Source organism: Haliaeetus albicilla, chromosome Z, assembly GCF_947461875.1.
Source record: "Haliaeetus albicilla chromosome Z, bHalAlb1.1, whole genome shotgun sequence".
Taxonomy (NCBI): Eukaryota; Metazoa; Chordata; class Aves; order Accipitriformes; family Accipitridae; genus Haliaeetus; species Haliaeetus albicilla.
Genome location: NC_091516.1, coordinates 863,109 through 890,240, shown reverse-complemented (window position 1 = coordinate 890,240; position 27,132 = coordinate 863,109). Strand labels below are relative to the sequence as shown.

Genomic DNA, 27,132 nt, shown 5'->3' with positions numbered 1-27,132 from the left:
AACTGGTAGCTTTGCAGTAGCTGAATCAATGAAAATGTAAATACTTTTTTAGCATTTTGCAGATGTCAATATGAATTTATATACTTGAATTTGAATGAACTTAAGTAGGATGAACATTGGTCCTTTTTATTTTTAATGTTCCTCCTTCCCCTCCTTTGCTTATTTATTTTTGATCACGAAACTGTAAGCAGGTATTTGAAGAGAGGAAGCCCTGCTATATCAAAGCCCTGCTGTATGAAATGGCCTGGAATTCCTGAAATCCCATATTATGAGTGTCAGCTCTAAGTTTGTGTGAAGCTTCTGTTACAGAGCCTTTGAAAGAAATTCTAAATCACAAAAAAAGCAGTAATGTAAAACTATTTTTATTGAAAATACATCTACAAAGTAATGTTTCTCAATCCACTCCGGGTGCATACCAATGCAGAACCAGTGAGGGATGGGGAAGGGAATCTTTCTATAATACCTGATTTCCATAAGAAACAAAGTTAGTATAAAAAAAGATCACATTCTTTGTGACACAATTCATTTTTCTCAGCTGATGTCATAGAAAGACAGCCATTTACATTGTCTTTGCAATGTATTTCCAAACAAAATCTTAACAGAAAATTAAATTGTTACACCATAAAATCTACAGTTAATGTTTATACACACATTCTGAATACAGTATCTATATAAAAATATCTCTAATTACATATCAAAAAATGCCTGTCTGTATCCTAGATTTGCATTCTGTTAGCAAAAAATCCCCCATATTTGTTTTCTTTCAGTCAGAGATTCATTTAGAGCTTTGTTGGTTTGACTGCTCAATACTTTGTATTAAACCCTGCTCATTTCATTCACTGGAGAGTTCCTGCTTGTATTGTCTGGGTTACTGAGCTGGAGAAGATGGGGCAGAGTTTTCAGTCCTAAAAAACCAGTCTTGCCTGGGAAAAGATTTGCCTTCAACCAGCATGCTGACTTTTTCACTACAGTTACTTGTACACCATATTTATATTTTCTAGTGACAGAAGCAACATACAGAATGGTTTTTGAGTGGCAGCTGGGACATTGCAAGAGAATCCTTCATTCATCAGAATTTTTTGGTAGGGAGATGGAGAAAGAAGACAACCAAACATTTTAATAAAAAGGATCACTCAACACTATTGTGCCTGTTGATTAATTTTTTTTGTTGCCTCAGCTGTAACTACTTTATAAAAGTTTCCAGTTTAACCTCTGTAATAATAAACAAATTAAAAATACATAATTTATATTTCTAGAAAAGGGCTTCATCAGGGAATAATCTTGAAATGAACAAATAATGCCACAGGATTACAAGTGCATTGTCTCCCTTTTTTCATTCTTTCCTTACAAATTCCCTGGAAGAAACCTACAATATTGCGCTTTAAAATCCTTTCTAATTAAAATTTCAACATTTATTATAATATTTACTATTTTGCAATTTATATATTTTTCCTAGTAAAAAGTAAAAAAGCACCCATTAGTTTTACTTTCTAAAGTGTTATTTTTTTCTTTTTGAGATGCTACTGATAAACACACAAGGATTTTGAAATTTCATATTGAGATAGGGAGCATTCTTCTCCAGATTGAAAATTGTAAATCCAGCTAATAGCTCTATAACTTATCAGTGGGATGACCAAGCATTTGGGAGGTTTCTAATCAGAAAAACCCAGGGATTCAGGTTTAGAATCCAGTCCCTTTAGGATTTGAGCATCTCACCCTTCTGCACCTTCTGCAGAAAGCTGGTGCTGCCTTCTATTCTTATTATTGCTTATTAAGTAGATAACTGGCATACCCAGAGCATGCTATGGTTTTTTTTCCAAACAGAGATGAAGACACATTTTCTGCCCCAGAGTCAATACAGCCTAGGGCCTTGCTCCTACGAACACTGACACACATAAATTGTTCAACTGGGTTTTGATGTTGAAATTAAGGCGGCAAATCCAGATTGGAGGTACATACATACATACGTAAATATTTGCAAGTCAGTGGGAGCTGACTAGGCTAAGTTTTTTTCAATATCAGCTGAGGCTAATGTGAAAAACTGTCTAGATAAAATAACTTTCTTAGAAATATTTCAACTCAGCTGATAAAAGTGCTAATTTGGGGTATTTTTTCTTTATTTATGTTTTCCCCCTTTTTATCCTTTTAATTAATGTCTTTCTCTTTATTGTCCTGCTAGTATTTGAACAACGATATAACACTAGAGAAAAAAATCAGATAAAAACCTAAAAATCCTGTTAATTAATTTAGCTGGATGCAGTTATCAAGGTAGAAGTATTGATTGTGTGTTTATAGAAGTTAGGAAATTTGCAACAGGTATTTAAAAAAATAAAACCATTTTCAGGCTCTGTTATCTGTTTTACCTTCCAGTTCACACACACACAAACCCCCCCCCCAAAAAAAAGAATAGGTTCACAGGACTGAGTAACATATACACTGATTTTTGTTTTTGTTTGAGAATCTCTCTTTTTTTGTCCTCAGTTAGCACATGTGTAGCAGGACCAGTACTGTGGCCTGTTAATTTTTTCTAAGTGGGAAGCCAACATATACTGTGATCACTGCTCGTTTGGAATATATTTTCATTAACTCTTTCCAGTGCTAGCATAAAGGGAAAAATCAAGGAATAAGTGAACTTGGTGAATGCAAGATATTAATGGCTGGAAAAAGTGTGTGTTTTCCACACTTGTGTTGGACTCATGCTTTCTTCACCCTACATCTTGGTTTCACTATCTAATGGTTTCTCACTCTCATTTTCTTGTGAGATCAGTTGGTATGGTTTCTTCATTTCATTCTCCTCTATCACAGAATTACCCATTTCAGCATCCCTGTTCTTCAGCTCATGCCGTGATAAATGTTCAACAATTCCTGCTCCAATGGAGTCTCCCAAGACATTGGTAGTGGTACGGAGACGATCCCTAAGGAGAAACAGTAAGTCAGCCTTGATTTCACCACTTGTTCAGGGAAGCATGCAGACTAGCTGTTAAAATGGCCTTTAAAAATCTACTAGATGATTCAGCTATTTTGTATACATTCATTTATCTGAACAGTTAATGCCATGATTTCTTCTACAGAAATTAACAAATATACTAGGACTTAGAGTCACAAAATTTGTTAATACTCTTGGCAACTTCACAGCAAGAAACAGTTGTGTGATGAGGACAACAAAGGGAGCACATAGCAGATGCTTCTTGGAGGGATTTCTCTACACTGGTGGTTTGAGTTTATATCCTCTGAACATGTAAGCCAATGAGAATCTACCTTGTTAGGGTCATTTCTGTCATGACTGTAAACTACAGTCAGTAATTTAGGGTAGAATTGTGCTGAAATAATTCAAATTAAGCTACAACAATTCAGCCCTCTTCAGCGGGCTCTGCCCAAAAGATGTAGAAGGCAGCTTGATGAGGAGTGACTGGCACTGTTACTCGATAGGCATCCACCTACATAAGGCTGTGGGCATGTGGTTAGATAATCATTTGAAGACATTATGTTCTCATAACAACACAGCCAACTTCTTGCAGGGATCACTTGAGAAGACTGAAGGGTAAAACCCTCTGGAAACTATAACTAATAGGCATTAGATGAAATAGAGGTGGGAGGAAACCTGTCTTGATCTAGCTCCTGGACCTAAGGAATTTCCCTATATGCCTACAGGTGTCAGTCTTCTACAGGCAGAGGCATGGAAAAACTGAGGGGCAATACATTGTGGTAGCTGGATAAAAGAGTTACACAACTGTTTTTCATTTCTGTGTCCATGGGGTAGGCGTATGAACCTTTCCCAGATTAGATAGCAGGCCTCCAACGTGAGTCAGATCTGAACCAGCTCTGACCCTGATTAATGGAAAGGTTTTCATTGCCATCCTACAAAAAATAGAAGACTAAAGCAATTCTTTGCTGATTTAATTACAGTGTGTCTGTAATTTTTCTTAGTACCCTAAGGATCCAGGTTTCTAAGTAACCCTTTCACATGCAAGAGGAACCATCATTAAGTAACACCCCTCACCATCTGCTCTAAGAAAATACCTTAATCACAAGAAATAGTGATTCTTTTTAACACTTCCTTCCAACTGCCTTCCACAGCAAAAGAAGTACACCACTGACTGCGATATTGCCAGAATGTCCCTGGCTATTGCACTTCTAAATATGGTCTAAGCCCTTAGTGACTCCATAAAAATACTTACAAGAACCAGTCCACTGCAATAATAAGAGTGATATCATCTGTAGGCAAACCTACTGATGTAAGCACAATGACCATGGTGACCAGTCCAGCTTGAGGAATGCCTGCAGCCCCAATACTGGCAGCTGTAGCTGTGATGCTGTGCAAAGAGATGGCAAGAGCAATTAATTGACTTCCGTAATAAACTCTCCTTATCGTCTGGCAAACATTAAAACCAGGTTTGAAGCAAGAATGCATTTGATCAGTAGTAAATAAAAAGATGAGGCCAGCCCCTTATCTTAACACTGCATAGCTTCAGGGGAGTGTGGATCTTAATCCAAAATGTTTACACTAAACCTTTATCGGAACCCTTGAAATATGATTTTGTTAGGTTGTAAATCCCCTACTAGATGCTAAGGGCCAGACAAAAACACGGCTACACGCCCACACCCATTGAACAAACTCACTCCACGAGCTCAAACATGTTAAAAGAAAAGCTGAGGAGGTAATTTTGTCCTGGCAGATCTAATGCAAGAATTTTTATTCTCTGTCCATCTCACTATAACTTCATGCCAGGTGAAGCATCTGTCCTCCAGCAGTTGGCATTCTGCCATCAGAAAAGAGAAAGCTGCCAGAAACGCTGAGTCATACAGTCTAGTAACTTGATAGAAATATGCTTGTTCACACCTGGTTTAGGAAGAATTTGTTTTGTCAGGTGATTTGGCAGGGAGCAGCTCTAGTACTAATGAACATGAAACTATTGCCTCGGAGTGTGAAGGCAGAGTTTTGCCCTCTCTTGATGAATATTGAATTAAGCTGGCGGTTTATATAGAGAGAGTCACTTCTCCTTGAAAATCTTCTACGTTCCCTGTGCACTATATCTGAACTTCCAGTGTTCCTGCGTGATAAATAAGTGTCTGTCCTACAGTGTCCCTCTCTCCCCTTGCTGACCTTCTTTCTTCTGCACATGTACCCATCACCCTTATCTCTTAAACTGTTTGATTAACATAAGGAAATTAATGCAGATCAGTTATCATCAAGTGCTACTCAGTGGGTTGTTTGCTGTTCCATTTCAAACATGAAGGCTTGTGTGCTTGAAAACATACCTATCTTCTCCACCTCTATCAGCTGGTGTAATAAAAGGTATTACCTGCTCCTTACACAGCTTGCTCTATTTGTATCCTGAGACCATCAGGACTAGGAAAACACTACCTCTCCTAGCTTTAGCACTGTGACACTTTTCTGCTACTGCTTTTTACCTGGTATTGATTGTAAGCCTATAGCTCCCAACAGCCGCATGAGTTCTTAAGAAAGAAAATTTAAAAGTCATTAAAAAATGTTCTTATTGACTTTAATAAGTGCAGTGATAAGTATGTCATGTTACAGTTTTTTAAAGGTTTACCTAATGGACAATATGTACTGGGGGGGCTCTTTTGTGGAGAAGATGTAAATCATTACAGTTATTCAGCTACTGTAGCAGTTCTTGTTTTTAGCTTTAGACACTCTTGTTTAATCCTGCATATAACAGCAAGAAGGAGTCATTGCAAAGGTGCTTTTATTAGATGTAGGTAATAATGGCTTCTGTACCTGATTGTGATAATCTGCCCAAAGTTCAGATCAAAGTTGTTAACTTGTGCAATGAAAATTGCAGCCAAAGCCTCATATAAAGCAGTTCCATCCATATTAATTGTAGCACCAACTGGCAGTACAAATCTTGTAACTCGTTTGTCCACTCCATTTATTTCTTCTAGACACTTAAACGTAACAGGTAGTGTTGCCGAGCTGAAACAAAAAGAAAGAATGTAATACATGATATAAATTCTACAAAGATGGAATGAAAAGTGTCATGCCTTGTGATGACAAGAGACATTATTCTGTCTGTCTTAATTTTTATGTGATGTAGCAAAATATTTTTTTAAAAAATGCAAAGGCTGAATTTAAACACTTCTAATGATGGAGTACCTCATAATGCTCTTGGAAACTTTTTCCAATGGTTAATTACTGTCACGCTCTATGTAGTCCCTAGTCTGAATGTGTCTAACTTCATTATTTTGTTACGAGATTCTTCTGCTAGGCAGACGAATCTATTTAAAAATCCCTGCTTGACATTTTTTATGTCTTGAAGTTATGATTGAATCATCCCTAAGCATTGTTTTCCTGAAGTTATACGAATTAGGCTATTCAAGCCTTCAGTAAACAGCATGTTTTCTCTTATTTGCTGGTTCCCCTGGAAAGGGCATTTTGATGGATAGTTACATTACTTTACCACTTGTGCGTTAACACCAGTAGGCAGCTAAGCACCACACAGCCACTTGCTTACTTGCCCCCACACCTTGAGTGGGACAGGCAAAGAGGAAAGGAACAGTAAAAGCAAGAAAACGCAGGGGTTGAGATTAAAAAAAAAAAAAAGGTTTAATAAGTGAAGCGTAAGTGGAAGAAGAGAGAAAGAAAACAAAACAAGTGATGTTAAAGCAATCACTCACTACCTCCCACCCACAGGTAGACCAGTGCCCAGCCAGTTTCTGAGTCAAAGATGGCTAGCCTCCCTAAAATCCCATTTTCCCTTTGTATTGCTGAGCATGATGTATGTGGCATGGAATATCTCTTTGGTCAGTTTGGGTCCTCTGCCTGGTTGTGTGCCCTCCCAACCTATTGCACACCCCTCAATCTACTCACCGTGGGGGCAGAGTGAGAAACAGAGAAGGCCTTAACACCGTGCAAATACTGTTCGGTGATAGCTAGAACACCAGTGTGTGATCAGTGTTGTTTTGGTCACAAATCTAAAACATGGCACCATACAAGCTGCTACAAAGAAAGTTAACTCTGTCCCAGCCAGGCCCTGTATGCCACTTAATCTTGTTCCCCTGCTGCCACATCCAAATATGATATGAAAGGAAATTTCATTTAAAGACCAACCCAACTGAGCATTTTGGCTTCATAGGCTACAGGAGTGCCCATTCAGCCCACATGATGCCAAGTTCCTTTCCAGAGACACTGTCTCAGAAGGAAGGGTAAGGTGGCCATTTTATAAGAGCTGCCTGGGCTCTTTGTTCTTAAAAAATGTGTAGCTACATCTGATTACACCAAAGTAAAGAGGTTTTTCAAGACCCAGCAATTGAGATTACTCTGTCTCAGTGACCTCTTCATTGCTAACTACTTAACAGACTTTCATGTCTTTGAGAACTTTACTAATATTGACAAAATAAAATACTACTAAAATGTAAAATAAAGAAGGGCTGTGGATGATTGTGCTGGGAAAATCTCTTTGATGACAGTCAATTTTAAATAGCTATTAAATACACTCACAGTATAGTATGGTCTCTTACATCAGTCTAGGTTCTTACTGAGAATCTTGAGCAGTGCCAAGTGGAATGTCTTACAGAAGCTGGAATATACCCTCTTAACAGTATGACTGTTACCCACCGGAGTTGTAGCTTCATTTTATTTTCTCTTAAACTATATTGACTGGCATTAGTTTCATTATCTTCTTTTAAAAATCATTATTAATCAAATTCCCTTTTAGGCATTACAGAAACTTGCAAGGATCGACATCCAAATGTCAAATGTGAAATTAGTAATTGTTCCTCTCTACCCATTAACATACTGTCATAATTTTTCTAAGCCCTCAAAAGCTTTTTCAGTGATACAAAACTTAACTAGATTCTACAGTAATGGTCACAATAGCTTCTCATCCAGATCTTCAAAATAATCCCAAACACCAGAGACTTGAATTTAGTAATATAGAATGTCTGACTTAAAACATTTGTCTTTAGGAGACAATTTTAAAATCTATTAAAATGAAAGGTGTTTTATGCAAAGTCATATGGTATAGAAATGTATATTTAATTACAATAATGTTTCATCATAGATTAAAACAGGTTTTTTATTCATATGATGTACCTATAACTTCAACAACAAAGAGCAAAAGTGGCATTTCTGGTGCACGTTGTATATCCATCACTGGCTATCAGGATTTTGAGCACAGAACATCAGCTGCCAATAAGGACTCTCAAGCTCTCTCAGAATCCTCTCTGAACTTCCCTGTTGCTGCTCCATTTTGTCATGCATATCCTTTGCCAGCTGCATTCTTTACCAGTAAGCCATTACAAACTACTTAAAAAACTCAAACACCAAGGGTAACCAAAGCCACAAGGGTTCCAGCCATACACTCTGCATCACCAAACAGATTCATTTCATCTCTGTTCAGGGATTCTTATAGAAAACAGAGTTCAAGTCAATATAATGATAATTATCTCTGTTGGAGAGCAGCGGAACTGAAATAAAGTGCCCAAGTGAATACTTGCATACAGAGTTAACCAATTACATGAGGCAAATTTGTTTCTCAAACCAGTAATATTATAAAAAAAGTATGGCCTTAAAATATTGTATTATACCTGGAAGATGTTCCCAAAGCTGTGACTAATGCCTGGATTAAGCCTCCAATAAATACCCAAGGGTTCTTACGAGTGATCAGGAAGTAGAGAAGAGGTAGGACAATGACAGCATGAATTAGCAAACCGATGATAACTGTTACAGTATACATGGCAAGCTGACCACCGATCACACCCATATCTTCCATCTCAACAATTTTTCCAGCAATCAAGAAAAGGATTCCAAGTGGAGCATACCTGCAAATAAGAAATCATATCAGTATTGTACTGAACAAAGCAGAAATTCACTCCCCCATCCATACCTTTTCTGTTTATATGCATGCATGAATGTAGGATTTCACCATTAGGATGACTGTAATTATTCAGAAGCAGCTCAAGGGTTCAACACTTTAACTCTTAACAGTTCAAACCACAGCAGTGTATGTTGCTGATGGGCGCCATCGGATTCAGGATCTGTTAAGGATGTATAGCATGCCTTTCAGACATGTAGGGAGATGAGCTCCCTTTGGAATTCAAGTGTCATTTAAAAGCTAGTTTAGTCAATTCTGTTACAATTCTATCTGTATGAATGAAGGCTCAACTGACATAGCTGTGGACTGTGCCAAGTACCCAGCTCTATTATCTTACCAGTGCTGTTTCCCATGTTGCTGGGGAATGAACCCAGAGAGAAGGCTGATAATTTCCAATGATTTCAAGCTGCTTCTGGCCATGGCCCATTTTATCCAGTGGGGCACTGGATAAATACTTTAGCATGAAGCCACCTGTATGACAGAGGTTAGCTGCATTGTGGGGCAGCAGCAGAGGTGGTATGATCGGCTTTTTCCTATCGGTAAGCACCGCTGCAAATGAAGAAAGAGCTAGTGCTGAGCATAAAACTCTAACATAATTCTGCTGCAGCGGGACTTCTGGTGCAGCCTAATTTCTATAAATGTCCACTTGTCTTTTCACACTAAGTTACCACAGAACAAAATTTATCCAGTATATCTCCACTGCACTTTAAGCCATCAAATCCATGTAGAAATTTCTCAGAAGTAACAATCCTTATCCACTGCTTTATCATCAGAATTTTGGTTACTGGGAAAAATACACTTATTTTTAGTTTTGTATCTAGTACTGCAACATATAGGTGTGTGTTTTTGGATAGGCTTTTGGTGTTGATTTGTTTGTTTGTTTGTCTTCTGTAGTAAAGAAGGCAACAAGACACAATTTCTTTCATAATTAACCTTCTACCTGACAAATAATGAATCTTCATTGCTGAAAAGTCTTCATACCTGAAGTTTGAGGGAAAACCTATTGGTTTTATTTACCTACTGAACACAATAAAGAAAGCAGGAAAATTCTGTGTATGTGCAACTGCAGCTCAAATGCAAGGACATATGTATACACACTACACAACTGCAGGAACCAGTTGTGTTGGAAACTAGTGAAAACACAGTCTTGCTGCATAGAAATAAGATTATGGGAGAGGTTTGCCAGTTTCCTTTAGTGCAGTTAGATTAAGATATAAGGAAACTTTGATAGCATATTGTTATGATTGCTATCTTTATGAAGACATAGAATGGCTCTGTATAAGCATAGCAAGTTCTGCCATAGACCCTGATTTTTCTCCTGTCAAAAGCTAAACACACTGAAAGAGCAAGTATGTTTGGGCAAATTATTGACATACAGAGTTACAGTTCTTGGGTTAATTTATGAAAAAAGTCACAAGGTGGGTAAGGCCTTATTGTTTGACTTCCTGCCAAACAGAATCTTGCTATCCAGTGCCTGATTGTAATGAAAAAATATTGTTAGTAGCTTAAAATGGAATTTATCAAAGAGGCACTTACCACATGATTAGAGCTACCAATCTCATGATAGCTTCATTAAGGCTATCAAAGAAGTCTTTTAACGCCTGACCTTGCTCCTTCATGCTTCCAATCACCAGGCCAAAGCTTATTGAGAAGACCACCAAGCCAAGGGCATTCACTCCATTTACAGAACCTGGAACAGGAACTATTTCCTCTTTCATTTGCATGAGGGTTTCCACTGCTTCTGACACATTGCTTACTATGGCAGCCACTGTGGATGTGTCATTGGATGGAATATCTACTTTAAACATTCTCTTTTCATAGTTAGTTTTGAACTGTTGAAATGAAAATAAAACAAAGATAGGAATTCTGTGAATTATAGCAAACAAAGGTGAAAATCACACATTAAATTATTAATTACTATTGTAGGGCATTTGAATTCTTTGTGTAATATTTGTTGGTAAAATGTACTGTGACGAAAACCTGGCTTTCCTGAATGCAACAAAAATACACATTAACTTCAAGAACTAAATCTTCACCTTTAGCTTCAGAACTCACTTTCTCATAAATATATCAAAATCAAAGACACAGATTTGTCATGCTTATGAATTTTGTGACAAAACTATGATTCTTAGTTTGCATTTTTATACATTGTTGTTTTTCCCAGCAACATATTTCCAACTGTCAAATAAATAGGTCTTTTTTGGCTAGTGAAAATATTTTCATGTTCTCTGGAGTTTCCTTACTTTTTCATCTTTTTGAATTAAAAAAATTAGACTGAACGTAACTTAAATATAACATACCTCTTTTTTCCTTAGCTATGGCAAAGCCATTAGTTTTCTATGCTTCGCAGTAATAGATCACCACTTTTCTTAATTAAGAAAAGGGGTCTACATTAAATGGTTCCATCATGGAATGGGCAAATCAATTTCAAAATCTCAATGTGACCCTAAACGTCTACTTTGAAAACCAGTCTTTACCACCTAATGCTTTTCTAGAGAGAAATATGCATTACAAATATTTTTGTCTGGGCTCAAAAAGCCCTGCAGCCCTGTCCTGATTAAATTCTGTTGAACACAAAGAAAACTAAATATCACTAATAAAATGTTTCTAATATATCTCAGGATTCTAAATACCCTATTAAAGCCATGGGATGCTGGTGTGAAGGTTATTCAGCAACTTTGGATTTTTATTCCTTTGGGCTTGCAAATAAAAGATAAGTATTAAGTCCGGGCACTGTAGTATTATTAGTATTATCTGGAGACTGTTGCATACTCCAAAAGTATTTGAGTGAAATGGAGTACTTATGACTAAGATGGGAAACCTGAATATCGGTATCTATCTACACTTACCTAATTTTCTGTTATTTTCCACACCTGAATGGTTTTATGCACACCTTCCACATATTTGCTGTATCCCCCTGAAGATTTTAAGTCTTTCAGAATTTCAGATAAAACTTGCTTACAGGAGATTTATAGAAAGTTTCTGAATAAGATGTAGCAGAACAAATTTCCATGGAGGTCAGAATTCTTGAGTTTTAAATGAAATTTGCTAAAATGTTTTAAGATTTGGGCTGTGGTTAGAGGAGACAGCTGAGCTGTTTGAACAGTTGGCTGACACAGAAAAGCCCAGTTCCACTCCCTCACCCACTCACATCCAACCTGTGAAAATTTGTCCCCTGTGTTAGGTCTAGTTTGATCTCTCAGTAAGCCAGTTCTACTTTTTAAATTGGAAAAAAACTTACCAAGCAAAAAAAGTGGTCATTTTTGGGTAAAGGCTATGGAGATGAATCATCTCACTGACGGGTGAATGCCAGACAGGGCAAAACACCAAGACTGTACCTACACAGCTGGAGAAGGAGGGATGGGATTGCCTCTTTAAGTGACAGAGAGGTATTAGAGTGGAAATGGAAATTGTCTAGAAATTCTCACTAAGGGGTTCTTAATTCAGTCCTGACAGGAATGATAAAATACTGCCTAGCATTGTACATGAAACACTTCTAATTTTTTTTTTAATGTGTACAGTTATAACACTTATGTTATATGTATATTTTTACTACTGTTTTTCAGTAAGAAAAAAAGTAGGTAAAAATTCCTTAATGCAAATATCTGAAGGGTGTAGTTATGTTGGACTTGTGGGCACAGAGATTAGACAAACTTAAAAAAGCAAGCTGTTTAATGAGGACTGGAATTAAAGCCTAATTTCCTACCAAGTTTCTTATTTGCTTCCTATTTTCCCTAGACAGACCATAACTGACCTTGCTCTGGTTCTCCTCCATTACCCTCAGGTCCTCCTCTCATTCCTACCTATTTGGCTAGGTCAAAAGCCGCACGTGAGGCGGCTGTCAGTCGGTGTGAGATGTGTGCTGCCTGGCTGGCTGACTGCTGCCTGTTGGAACAGGCCATGAGCTAAGTCATAAACTGCTTTTCTTTCAGTGCCAGCACAGTCTCACTTTGCCTGAGAATTGCCCCTTTCATGTCAGATTAGGTTGGAATTGGCTATTGGGCTCAAAAATTATGGCAGGGGACTGAGAAGAAGTTGAGCATTTACAGGGGAGAATGCACAATCACATGAAGTTTCCTGCCTTTAAAAACCCCAGTTAGAAGTCGTTTTAGGTTGTAATAAGCATATTCCTTCTCCTTTGTGCTGATTCTGGAATTCTGTCCCAGCAGGAAGATGCCCTTAGTTCTTTATTAGTTAAGTCTCTTTAGGGGTATAATATGGATTTTAGGACTTCACTTAGCAAAGTCTATTTCCATTTCAGCTACTACACTGGTACAGGGAGATGTAGATCTTATCTGTTGACTTACCCTGTTGGCCAGACTTAAGTGTTCAGGAATGTTACTAGGAAGGATAGTCTTTCTAGAACCCATTCCAGAGCAATGGAGAAACGGTTTATTTAGAGTGAGATTCAAAATGGGAATCTGAGTGACAGGAATCAGAGCAGCTTTATTTGCTCTTGGACAGTCACTTGAACTAACCTTTCTTTCACCGTTGCTAAATGAAGTTAAGGGTAAGTCTTGTGGCTGTGGCTGTCTACTTATGCCCAATGTTGTCTATCAAAAGTCATGAGAAGGCTCCTAGTGAAGCAAAAGAAATTAAGGAAAACGAAATATGGAAAATGTAAAGGAGATACCCACTAAGGAAAAAGTATAGGTTGCGTTTTATTCTTGTTAGTGCTTTTTCAGATGGCACTAAAGGCAAAATACAAGATTGTATTTTGTGTGTGGAATGGTGAAAAAGCCAACTGTTTGTAGGAAGTGACAGGATGAAAGACCACCTTCAAGATGATAGAAAATGTCAAAGATTTTGAAATAGATGAGGTAATAGCAAAGTTGACTATTACTGCTCTGCAAAGAAATTGGTGATAGATCATTTTGTGAGCTTTTGTGAGATTCCTACTTTCAGGCAGATCTCTATCTTGATGGGAATCAAAGTTATCAGCTGTTCATGTCGCTCAAACTGACATTTTAATATCCCACTGTGATTCTGCAAATCCTCGTTCTTTTGCAACATTCAGTAATGGAAGAAACTAGGCAAAGAAAAACTGGTCATGTAACAGATTGTAGGCTTAAGGGTCTCAGAAGAGCTAGTTATGTTTTACTAGAAGTCTACATACCTACACTGCTCATCTGTAATGGGCTAGACAACATCACAGAGGTGCTGTCATTTCTGAGGATGTTTGATGCATTTTGTCTCCAGGCAGAGGTATTTTTGCCTGGTAAGATGTTAGATGCAAAATAGTCATAATTTTTCCTTAAGTTCATGTATAGAGAACAAATTAGGAGCAAGGTAGATATTATTTGGAACATATTAATACGAATAGCTTTCTATGAACAACCTTATATGCAAGTAAAATGTAAAAATAATGGCATTTCTGGATTTTTTACAAGACACTGTGCTAATGAAAAACTTAAAAATGAATTTTAATTAAGTTAGCTCTTTATGAAATAGACAATATAATTACTTTATTGCATAGTGTAATGAATTAGTTCATACTTTTATTATTATTTTGTTTTCATTAGTGGTACAAGATACCCACAGTCATTTGACTTGAATATATTGCATGACCTTTTAAGAAGCAGCATTGAAACACAGCAGTAGCACATTCCAGTGGTTAACTTGTAGAGAAGGTAATTGCATGGGTAACTGCTCTGAAAACTCATAATTTACTATCAGTACTCTGAGACAGTATTATTAGCACTGTCTGTGCTAAGCCTGTGTGATTATGTAGTTTTTACTGAATGATGACTTTAAAAGCAACAAGTTTGCTTAAATGCAAGCCTAAAAAAAATGAAAAGAAATGAAAATAAGGCAGTGATATCCCATCTTCCTAATTAATTTTTTCTTTCCTTTCCATATGGACATGTGTGAAAGCATCTAATTTGTCTGCAGAAGAGCTGATGACATAGGTTAAAATATATCTTAACTACCCAAAATTATCATGAGGACTAGACAGCATATATTAGTTAGTATTCATGTCTGGATGTGTGATTAACACTTCCAATACCCTTGATAAGAAGGAGTTCAGAAAAGAATTTTTGATTAAAAATAGCTCAGAAGACATTAGATTGGATATTAGAAAAAATTTCTTTATTGAAAGGGTTGTCAGGCATTGGAACAGGCTGCCCAGGGAAGTGGTTGAGTCACCATCCGTGGAGGTGTTCAAAAAGTGCATAGACAAGGCACTTCAGGACATGGTTTAGTGGGCATGGTGGTGTTGGGTTGACGGTTGGACTCAATGATCTTGAAGGTATTTTCCAACCTAAACGATTCTATGATTCTATGATTCTGTAAATGCAGTTATCAGATGCACCTTTCTAGTTCTTTAAGCTTCAGCTGGCATCAAATTCCACCTATTCAGAACAGAATAACCCTCCCCAAATCATTAAATTGATTCTGTTTCTCTTGATTTCCCAAGTTCACCTATGTTTCTTTTGTCTTTTGAGATATCCCCAGAGCACAGCACAAAGAACAAGCAGTTAAAAAGCAGTATCTGCTTAACAAGCAGACTACTTGTGACTGCTCAGCCCCAGGCTAGATAGCATTTTTGAATTTAGCAAAGAAAGAGAAGTGAAGAGATAATGGCCAGAGCTGAACGATAAATCCAAAGATTTCTTTAGCTATCCCTGAACTTGGGGTGAATATAGAGGTTTAGAGAAAATTTTGAACGAAGTAATCTAGTTTTAACTAAATGTGGAATATTTATCTAGGTGCAGTCTTTCAGAGTCTACTGTTACTGATAAAAATCACAAAAGCCCCCAAATGATCAGTACATAGTGAAGGTAGCAACATACGTCATATGGAAATAACCAACAACAGAAAGTATGCTGTTCGGATTAACAATCTGCTGTTTCCAGTGATCCCCATCTGCCACTGATTTAATTGGAGGTCCTGATAGAGACAGGTTGTCAACAGGACTTTGGTCTTTCGCAGGGAGAGTGGGAGTCACTCATGAAGAACAGAGTTAAGCTAAAGCCCAACATTTTCCAGATTATTCTTAACTTGACCTGCTAGGCAAGGGTGGCCCCTTGTCCCTGTAGACTTTCCTGGGGCATGGGCCTGAAAGCCACGAGCTAACACTGAAATGGTTCTGCCAATTCTCGGCTGAAAGGTTTGAATGAAAGGATTTCCTTAGCTTTTCTGTGGGCTCTCTTTCTCTCCTACAGGGACTCCTCCTAGCTTCTGGGATCCACAATGGGGGGGTTCCTTTCTGGAGGGGAAGGGGCATTTTGTTCCACCTCTCTTCCTGTTTCTGGGGAAGAAAATGTGCAAAGAAAGGAGGACCAGGAGAAGAAGAAGCAAGAGGAGGCAGCTTTGTTTGCCTCGCAGACTTGCTGGGAAAGAAGAACAGGAAAGGCAGTCCAAAGAACCATTAGACTGAATGAAGAACAGTAGGAAATTTAGGAAGATCCTTCCTAAATAAGGCCTAAAGTCTCAGTCTTACTTCCTGACTCTTCGTCTTCCAGCAGCAATACTACAAAAGCTTTTGCAATTCCATCTAGAAGCCCCTTCCACCTTGGTTACCCTCTTCATACAGCTCCATTTCATCTTGCAGGAGAGCATTTCCACATCCAGAAAACTAACTTTACTTCACTAAAATTAATTATGCAAAGAAAAGTACAATTTTCCATGTCTTGGTTTTACAAAATTTGAGTAATAGTTGTTCTTTTGAGGTTAAAAACTCTGGAAATGATGGTTGGTCCTGTGTGTTAATGGAGCTGCTTTGGGAAGTTCTTGTTGTTGATGGGGGAAGTAACAGGTTCAAAACTTGCTGTGAGTACTAACACAGTCATTAGAGGACCTGTCTGCTGGCCATGGTGAGAAAGAAAAAAAAACCTTCCAGTGGGTTCCAACACAGACCTCTGTCAGGAAAGAAACCTGCCTAAGGATGCTGTAAAACAGAGTGTGAGTGCCTATTATATCAAAAAATATGGTCTGAATGTGGAGTGCAAATGCCAGTGATGGTTTCCAGGTGTGCAAAGCTGTGGATCAGTATTAAGGCTTTGAGTGTGGACTACTATAAGCAGTAGTCTGGTTTGTGTCTGGGCCAGCAAACACAGTGTTACAGAACCAGATTAGTGCCAGATGGATCATCCTTTTTCACAAATATTCTGAGAAACATATGAAAAACCTGATGTAAACTTTTGAAAAGGAAGTTATGGAGTCAGGTGTACAAAGTCATCTGGATACCTATGAATCTTACATATACTTGTTGCTCCATAAAATGTTTTTAGTTTAAAAAATCTGCTACAACAAAATAACTTATACTTAAAAAATCTAGGTTTTGCTACCTGATTCAAAAGGTAATAGTATCAGTATGAGAGATTTTAAATCCTGGTGCTTCAGTAAACATAGCTGTTGATGAATGTCAGAAAAAACTTCCATTAAATATTTCCTGGGTTTTGAACCATTTTTTTGAAATCCCTTTAAGCTGTAAAGCACATGAGAAATACAATATACTTAATGTAAACAGAATCTACAGGACATCTTTAATTAAGAACACAAATTTAGGACTGATAGTCACTAAGTCAAGTTTCCTGATGCTGTAGGATACTTTATCAAGAGAATTTTTCAAGCTGTATCTTAAAATTGATGAGATAGTTTGTTCCCATGACTCCTAATTGAAGATTTTTCCAGGACCTTATCTTTTAGGTAATGAATGTTAAAAACCTCACTAATTTCCACTTTAATTCAGTTCTAGTGACTTTCATTTCTTCTTGTATAAACATTTTTCTTAATCTTATACAGGTCTGTTATCACTTTGGTTTTTGTACCTGAATAGTTTTTAAATCAAGCTTCTTTTTGCTTTATACACTGTGTTCTTTTGATAATCCCAGCAACTCCTCTCTCCATTGTGCTCATTTTGCCTGAATCTTCCTATGAATGTGATGTCTCAAATATACTCTGTATTCCAGACAGTCACTTTCCTCTGGCTTTATTTCCTCTCTTGGAGTTATGACACCTAATATATCCTAGAGCTGAATTAGAGGGGTTTTAATTTTTTTTTCTTTCTGATGATGACTTCCCATCTCAAAGCAGAAATTACTGTTGATTTCTAAATGTTTATTTCACATGGGATAAAGAGCTACAAGGAGATAACCAAACATGCCAATGTCTGCAAGAGCCAATTCACTTTGTTGTTGTGACTTTATAGTATTACAGTGTGCCAGGGACATACCACTATTGGCATTTGTTAGATATCTTGATAGGAAGTGCTTGGACTTTCTTGTCATCTGTAAATTTCATTATGTGCATCTTATGGCAATGTCATTCATAAAAATATCAATTAAGGTACGCTTAGTCCTTCAGCATCTTCCACGGCTATCTCCACAAATTTTACAGTTCTTACAATAATCCTATCCCCTGCTCAACTATTTCACTTCCCTCATATTAAAATCTTTGTTTTACAAAGTCCAGAGAGATTAGATGCATTGCACTTCTGTGGCACCAAAAAAAAAAAAAAAAAGAGCAGTCTTGTGGAAGAAAGGTGGAAAGTTATTCTGGTACAATCTATGTTTCAGAAACCTGTGTTATTCTTTATCTTTTTTTAAATGTATTTTTCATTTTCATGTATTATGAAGTCTTTACTCTTTGCTTCAAGGTACTTATATCCTTCCGTACAATTGAGATCAAGCTAATGGGTTATTAGCTGCTTAAATCAATTCCCAAATCCTTTTGAAACTGCAATTCAAAAGGCACTATTATTACTTTCCCCAATTATAGATAATAACTTCCCAACTTGAGAGATTTATTAAAAATACTTGCTGCTAGATCTGTAACATCATGCCCTAATTCTTTCATCATTTTGCGATAAAGATGATATCATTCCCTGACTTTATTACAATAAATTCTTTGAATTTTGTTTCTAGTTTAGAGATAGACTTTCGTCTTTCCATACCGCTCTTCTGCATCACTGTCCTGAGTTCATCATCATCCTTGCTGAAAACAGAGGCATAGCATTTGTTGGTTTTGGACCTGTGCCTAGTTTATCTTTAATCTTGACCAAATCTTTAATCTAGAAAGTCATTGCTTTTTATTGGTCTCTGTTTATGTAACTAAAGAAAATGTTACTGTTCCTTTTCAATTCTTCTGCAAGATGTAACTCAGCTGGACTTTGGAAAGTTTCTACTTCATCCTCTTGCTTCTTGAGCTCCAGATTTCAGCTTTTTTTAATTGCTACAACAATAACTGGTAAATATTATCAGTTCAAGATTGTCTGTGGGGTCAATATGAAGCAATTAGATTATGGAAATACATGTTATACGTTTCACTGAATCTATACTGTCCTCCTTTTAAAAAAGGAATGTAACTAGTTACTATTATTTTCTCCATAGAACAGTTAAGGTTAAGACCAGGCTAATGACAGAGGAATTTGGGAAGCAATATAGAAAGAACATTCCTATGCACTCCTACCATAGGTGCCAGGAAGTCCCCTAGTTTGATTTTGTAATTGATGTCCACAAAATTGTTTCTGCTGTTTCGAACCTATGCACATTTCTCACATGACATTCTTGAATATCTTCCAGTCTTTGTTCATATGGTGTGTATCTCAGTATCTTCCAATTTAACATAACACTGTTTATGAAAAGTAAATTCTGTATTGACTTTAATGAAACTTGCTGTAGACTTATGAATTTGACATTTTGAAAAAGCTTATTTTCTGATTTGCTGTGCCAGGTGTTTTATTCACTTCTCATATCAAATACTGAGGTAATATGATTGAAAACAAGGCATGAATTCGGTTTGGGTTTTTTGACAGCTGGCAGCATACATAAGATTTGTTTCTGCTGTAAGTACAAGTATATGATATTCCTAAAGAAAATGCTATTACATTTCAATTTCTTACTTTGTTATGTTTTAGTTGGAATAACAAAACATTTTTACCTGTTTAAAGCAAGCTTCCACCAGATTTGGAGGGAACATATTTCTGTGAAAAAGAAGGAAAAAAACCATGAGAAGTAGTAAGGTTCTAGTAATATCTTAAGTAGCGGCACAGCTAATAAAAGAATTGACCAGCTAATTTTCAAAGGAATCCTAAGACAAATATGTAATTATGTATAAAGTGAGTAGAGCTTTGCATATAGCATTAGCCTGGTTAGCTTTATCAGGACGAAATGTAGTAGCGTTGGATAGATACTGGCAATTGCAATCTCTGTATCCAATATTGCTTATCAGGTCTGGCTATGGAGCAGAATGTTAGCTAAATTACCAAATGAACAAAGCTCTGTGGGTCAGTGCTGACTTTTAATTTTGCATTTATTAATGCTTTCTGAATCCAGATTAATAAAGAAGTTATTAATATTTAATGCATTTGTACTTCTCAAACATTGTTTGCAGTCACATAGCCTAGTACATCGTGATAGTTATCACTTGATTTAGAGTCTTGTTGTGATTAAGAAATAAATATTTCTGAAGTTTGAGTATTCTTATATGATTATATACTTGTGTGTATACTTGTTACATATGGGGGTTTGTTTCTTTGCTTTCCAGAATGGTGACATTTCTGAGGGAATTAGAAGCAGCCTAACTGAATAAATCTTGAGGAATCTGAGTGCAAACCTCTTCATGGGTCTTTCTGAAGTCCCCCTTCCTGGCAGCATGACTCTTGGAGGCCTTTCTCCATGTCTCTGGCTTCTCCAAATGGGTTAGTGGAACACAAAATTTTGGTGGCTTTACCTGTGGAAAAGCTCCCGAGTTCAAAACCTCAGCTTCCCTACTCCCTGGAATACATCTGTGACATATTAGCTCTATAAAAGAGGCATTGCAGAGACTCTGAGCAAGGAGAAAACAAGATTTTATATCTGTGCCCCTCTACTTCAAGCATTTTACTTGCCTGTTCCTGGAATTTATTTCCCATCCATACAATTTAACAAGTTGAGTAGATGCACCCAGATTGGCAGCTACAATTCAAAATTAAGACGAATACCTAAATCAGGGATCCATGTGAAGTGAGAAAATTGTTGAAAGTTGAAAATAAAGGAAAGCAGAGGAATTTAGTAATAAGGACTGTGCTACAGAAGGAGGGGAAAAGACCCATGCAGATAGCAGAACAGAAGTCTTTCTTTTATGCATGAAAGAATGTTTCTTTGAATATTAAAAGCAGTTTCTTCCATTGCAACAGCTTGATTTGAAAATAAATCCTTGTATTCTTTTGTAGTGTTGTAGGGATTAGAGATATTGGTATCACATAGTTGAAAGAAATTTGGCTAGTTTATGTAGTCACTGTCTAAAATTCTCTACATTTGTTCTCGCATGAATCTAAATATTACTGTCATTGCTATCAGTACAGAAAATGTGCAATATCATAGCCATACCTGATTAAATCAAGAAAGGCATCTGCTGCTGTCACTTGCACAATTTTGCCTTCTCTGTGCATGTTTTCTTTAGTACCTTTCCCAGGGTGGATGATGACCACAATGATTATACCAATCAGTACAGCAATGATCGTAGTACTCATGTAGTAGACTACTGCTCGGACTCCCATCTTCCCTGATGCTTTACTATCCAGGGCAGCAATTCCTAGTAAATTGAAGCACAAGGACATTCACCTCGTACAGTTGTGAGTAAAGAGTATAAACTCAGCATGATGAGAATGGTTTTGTGGGAAGAGTTTTGATGACCAGTACATTTAAAGCTATGCAAGTTAAGTTGGCCCTCTTTTGCAGCTTGTACTGCCACTGTCTTCCTATCCCACTCCTAATGCTTGTTATTACATAATTTATTACAAGAGTTACAGTTTTCTGTGCTTTGTTAACACTTTGTTAAAAAGCAAAGATTATTGTTCTGATGCAGTGTGGCATTCCCTTATTTCCAGCAAGCCAGTTCCTGGGTTTTGATTAGCATAGTCAGCATAGTCTGAAAAATGTGCCTTAGAAATGTGCTGCACCTAATTTGTAATAGTAAGAAAGAAAGCAGAGTACTCTCAAGTAATGTTGATAATGTTTTCTACAATTAACGTGTATGAAGAGTTTTCTTCAATCCCTAATGAAATGACCTCAGTTTACCTCTGTCCCAAGCCACGGGAGTTTAAAACAGATTAAATGCTGTTAGCTTGTTTCAGAAAATCCGTACTATTGTATGAATTAGCCTTTAGACTCTTTTATAAGCTTTGCAAAACTTGCAACATTAATCCTAATTCTTGGCTCGTCTTAATGCATCTGATCTAATGTGAATACTAGGGTGCTTACTATGGCATCTGTTAAAGTGTTTGTTCATCAAATTGCACCAACAGAACTGCACTGTGTTTTTTTAAACGAAGGTGCAGTTCTGCCAGGGAAAGAACTCTGAATCTCTGAGAAGGAGTGTCTCATGAGGAGTGTCAGAAATGGAAATGCTCTTTCTCTTTCCAAGCAGGTGCAGTTAGTGTTCTCCTTAACATGCCCCTTTACTTCTTCTCCTTAAAATTTCAAGTAGTCAATAACTTCCCCATACTTCATCTGGAGGACTACACCATCTGTCTCAAAACAGTGCTGATGCTTCCTGTTGGAATCCAGCTTTTGAAGTGCAGGAATGAGAAAATTGGTCAGGAAAGAATCTCTTTGCTTTACCATCTCCTCCTTTAGCCCCCTATAAAACTGTCTAATTCAGACTTCTGCAGACTGCCCACACATATATATAGATGCCATCTTTGAACATACAAAATATAATGAAAGTTGACCACCTTCTGCTCTCGCTACCTGTCTCAGGGGAGAAAGCATTTTAAATAAGGCAACAGGACTGCATAAATATCAATAATATAGAAACATAAAACTAGAATCATGACCTGGCAAAACTAAATGTTTTCTCAAATCATTGTAGATATATTGTACTTCTGTCTATCTTCTAAAGGAGGAAATATGTGCTACTGGAGTTACAGTGAAAATACTCTAGTCACTGATGTAACTGAGATCAAGGCTGTGTTCCAGGTTCTGATCAAATCTTCAAAGTATAAAACCAATCACATGCTTCATACTTACCCTTTCATTTCAGCTAGCATTTGCCTGTCCTTTCGGCAGAAGCCATTAGAACCGGTAAGATTTGTAGCCACAAAATGAATTGCAAAGGAGATCACTAGATTTGCACCCTGAATTGCTTGATTTACTTGTGCCATTGTAGTGGAAGAACAAAGTGTTACTGGCACAGCAAGAAAATGAAAATGGAAATCCAACATTTGAAGCACTTGAGCCTTCATTTCTCTGCCTAGCTTTTCCATCTGTAAAACTGGATGATAATGCTTGTGGTAAGTTTACATTTAATTTTTTGAAATTCTTTGAGGAAAATGGTGAATGCTACCAGGTAACAAACATTTTTCTTATCTTTACAAACAGGAAGTAAGCCCTGTAGCCTTATTGCTGGTGGATGGAGGATTGATTACTTTTTTTGAGTCCTCAAAATAATGTGAATGCAAAATAATGCAAATATAATTGACCAGTGCATAAAAGTACTGGTAATAATTTTTGGAGAATTTTAGATCTGCTACTGAGTTGCACAACGTTTATAACAGACAGCATTTGTTAAAAGTTGTATTTTTAAAGTATTAGTATGTAACTTAAACTATAATTTAAAAAGTGAAAATGCATGTGTACTAGTCCAGCCAACTTTATCTTTGTATATTTTAATTGCTGGTTTATGTTCTTACTTGCTCTTTCTAAAGTAGCAGCAAAGGGCTGTGTATTTTTTCATTTTAGCTAAGATCAGCTTTAAACTTGGTTTACGTCCTGAGCGTGAAAAGGTTAACTTACATAGTTTGCTAGGTAGGTTTGGAAATGCACAGGTGTTAAATCAGTCAGTTCCCAGTATCCTGCCCTTGCCAGGTAATAGATTCAGCACCAGATGCCAAGCCCTGTCAGTCTGGAGGGTTTGCAGGCATACGTGCTTACTTCTTTAACCAGACCTGACCTTCCTTTATACTCCACACTTGATACTAGGTTGAGTCTCCCACACCCCAAAAATCACTAGGAGTCAGTGTAGAGCGTACCTTATCACTAAAGATTGCTGCGTAGAAGGATTAGAGCTTGTGATCCTATTTCTTTCTTGGACTGATTCTGGGACTGAGTGGTGAACCATGTGCAAGTGATATGTCAGGAAGCAAGAGTCATGCTCTTTTCTTTATAAGCTGCTTTCCAGCTTGCTTTCCTATTACGCACTCCAGCTGTGACTACATGGCCCCTTACTCTAGTAAGGCCCCCTTGGTTAGTCTCATTCCTGCGCTTGCTATCGTATAAAGGACTTCTCAGCTTGAAAGTAGGGAACAGCAATTCCTCTCTTGAGCTCTAACCACTCATGGCATGTATAGCAGCAAGCATTGAAAGCAGAGGGATGACAGGCTTAAGTATGAACAAAAGCTATATGAGGAGGAAGCAAGTTCTAATCTCAGCGAGCCCTTGCTAGGGAGCTGCAGGGCAGCCTTCCCTCCCCCTGAAGTTAATGGGAAGTCAGGGAACTCACAAGAGGGACACTTGGTACCATCCAGGGCTGCAACTGCAAAAGCTTCCAGCATACCACCAGCAAGAAATTTCTAAAAAAATATTTTAAATCTGTTTTTAAAACACAAGAAAATGAAGGGGGTGGTTTTCTTTACATTTTAAGATGTTGACAAGGTTTCTCAGAGCTGAATGGGACTGTGGGAGGGTCCTTAATGGAGAAGCAATAAAGTTTGCTCCAAAGTTTTCATGTGTCACAGACCGTTGTATCCTCAGTGTGTCCTTTCACAGCCAGCCAGCAAAAATCCCATTGTCCCGCGGGAGATGTATGTGCCCCTTTCATCCTGCTTGCTGCTCTCTCCTCCACACGGCTGCTGGCTCCAGCACCTCTGGCTCCTCTCTTCTTCCACCCTCCCCTTCACCAGGGGGCCTGGGAAACTTTGCTGTGCCACCGGTCCCCACGCACAGGGATGCCTCGGAGTTGTCAAGGCAACCCGGAGCAGAGCGCCTGTAATTTCTCACAGCGTGTGTGCGCACACAACATGAATGGGAATGATTTTTTAAGTATTGACGGGCAGGGAGGGAGGGAGGAAAGGAAGAGAATAAAGAAGGGGGCAGGCATAAGTCTGTAAAACTGCAAACAAACCTAAGCCCTTACCCCTGTCCTCTCCCTTCACCTACTCTTTCCCTCTCTTCAGAAGTAAGTGAGGAATCAGTCACACTGTGAGTGAAATAAAGACATGACAAGGAGTTCTCCAGAGTGTCAGGGCAAAAAAAGAAAGCACTATGTTGTTCCTTAACAAATGTGTTAGAGAAGAAATGAAAATATTTTAGGATGTAGGAAAGGCAGCAAGCAAGTATGTGATTGCAAGAGAAGGAGAAAGAGAGAGAGAAAGGATGGGGGGGAAAGGAGAAAAAAATCTAGTTGGGGCAACTTATTAAAAATTCTGAGCTGTTAATCTGATAGTTCTGATTGTTCACCTGACTTGATCATGGTTCTGCAAGTCAGCATGAACTAATGATGCAGCAACTTTCCTGAATCGTTACAATACTATGACTGGTTTTGTGTCAATTATATTTTTTTATATTGTACTTATGATTCTAGATTATACAGAATTCTAGAATTTACAAATCCAGAGTTGCTGCTATTGTTTTTAGTTTTCTTGACATTGAAAATATACTGTACATAATCTATATGTAATCTTGGGTTATACTAGGGCACACTAGCACCAAGGGATGGTACTGTACTCCTCAGTAAGATCAAAGGTAAAATATACTAAGTATGTTTTCTTTAGATAACAGTTAAGCCAGTAATAGCTTTGGATGTCCTTGTTCAAAAATAAATTCCAATTGATTATTTTGAAAGCCAAAAAGCAGAGCCTATGCTAAGAAGTCCTACAACTTCAGAACACTTTCTCCCTTTAATTATCGCAAATGCATTGACTGATTTTTTGCAGTACAGTCCAATGTCCTCAAGTCATAAGTTATGAGCTATTTGAGTTTAAGCACATACCTCATTTTCCTGTTACAATACCTAAGAGCTTCTGCCTGTGGGGTTTTTTTAGGAAGAAGGAATATACATATTTACACAATTAGACAGAATATGCATATTTACCACAGTGATAACTGGTTGGCAGCTGGTATGACTGAGGCTATATTTCTGTGTGTAAACTCCTAGTCAACAAAGCATTCTTGGACTTACATTTGTCCTCAATGTTAATCACTAACTAATGTGGTTTGCCGAATCAGGGTCCATAACTGGCAGTTTTTAAATGGGATCTTTCTTACGCTCAAAGTGAGTAGTATGCCACTGAAGAATTGGGCAAGTAGCAAGATTCATTTTCTTTTGCTTTTCCTAAAAAACCAACTACTTAGCACTGATCCTAGTACCTTCAGTGATTTTATCATTTATCAGAGCAAGTGAGACTCTGTCTCTGTGGGGAGAGGGTGTGCATGTGAGCGTATGCATATATGCATTTGTATAATTTCACTTTGAAAACAGTTACAATGCTCACCTACTGCTTTTCATGTTGGAAGTCCTTGTTTCTGAAATCTTTCTGCTGCCCTTTAAAAACTTTTGGAAAAAACAAGACGTTTATATGTTTGCTTTCCTATACTAAAATTCTTACGTTTGTAACAAGAGAATCTAGCACTTTACCCACAATATTTTTAACTCTTGGTTTCTTTAAAATCACTTTTGATGCATAATGACAAAAATTTCAAATATAGAATAGAATAGTTCAGTTGGAAGGGACCTAAAATGATCATCTAGTCCAACTGCCTGACCACTTCAGGACTGACTAAAAATTAAAGCATTTTATTAAGGGCACTGTCCAAATGCCTCTAAACACTGACAGGCCTGGGGGATCGACCACCTCTCTAGGAAGCCTGTTCCAGCGCTTGACCACCCTCTCGGTAAAGAAATGCTTCCTCATGTCCAGTCTGAACCTCCCCAGATGGAGCTTTGAACCATTCCTAATGTAATTCTTGATCCCCTAAGAAGTCTTTATTTTGGAAGAAACAGTGTACAGTGACCCATACAGACATGTTGGAGTTATTTTAGAGTTTGCCAATTTATGTAAAATAAATTTCAACTCTGCCATTTCTAGCTACTACCAAACACCTTATTCTCTGGTGAAGTCAGAATCCTGCTGAGACATTGCAATAGGTTGTTGCAAATATATGAAACAGTTCTGAATGAGTGTGTGGAACAAACTGTGCATTCTGGTCTTCATACATATTGACTACTGGAAATAAAAAAGAGAGGGTTTCGATGATCATGATGAATTCTTTCCTTATTCAACATATTTGAACTGAATTGATGGCATTTCCTTGCTAATGTAGATTTTTATATAAATTTCCTTTAGATGTTTTGGACTCAGTCTTTAGAAACAAAA

At 37.5% G+C, this 27,132-nt stretch overlaps 1 protein-coding gene across 2 annotated transcripts in view; it reads right to left on the bottom strand.

The window, feature by feature from the left end:
• Positions 1-346: 346 nt before the first annotated feature.
• SLC1A3 (solute carrier family 1 member 3) overlaps positions 347-27,132 on the bottom strand; it is a 69,959-nt gene continuing 43,173 nt past the window's right edge. For both annotated transcript variants that reach the window (XM_069777683.1, XM_069777684.1), the window contains exons 4-10: positions 21,149-21,353; positions 19,719-19,761; positions 10,371-10,666; positions 8,548-8,781; positions 5,741-5,935; positions 4,179-4,313; positions 347-2,915 (exon numbers count right to left, since the gene is read on the bottom strand). In XM_069777683.1, coding sequence (XP_069633784.1) covers positions 2,711-2,915; positions 4,179-4,313; positions 5,741-5,935; positions 8,548-8,781; positions 10,371-10,666; positions 19,719-19,761; positions 21,149-21,353 — 1,313 coding nt within the window. In that variant the 3' untranslated portion in view covers positions 347-2,710. The remainder of the gene's footprint in view (positions 2,916-4,178; positions 4,314-5,740; positions 5,936-8,547; positions 8,782-10,370; positions 10,667-19,718; positions 19,762-21,148; positions 21,354-27,132) is intronic.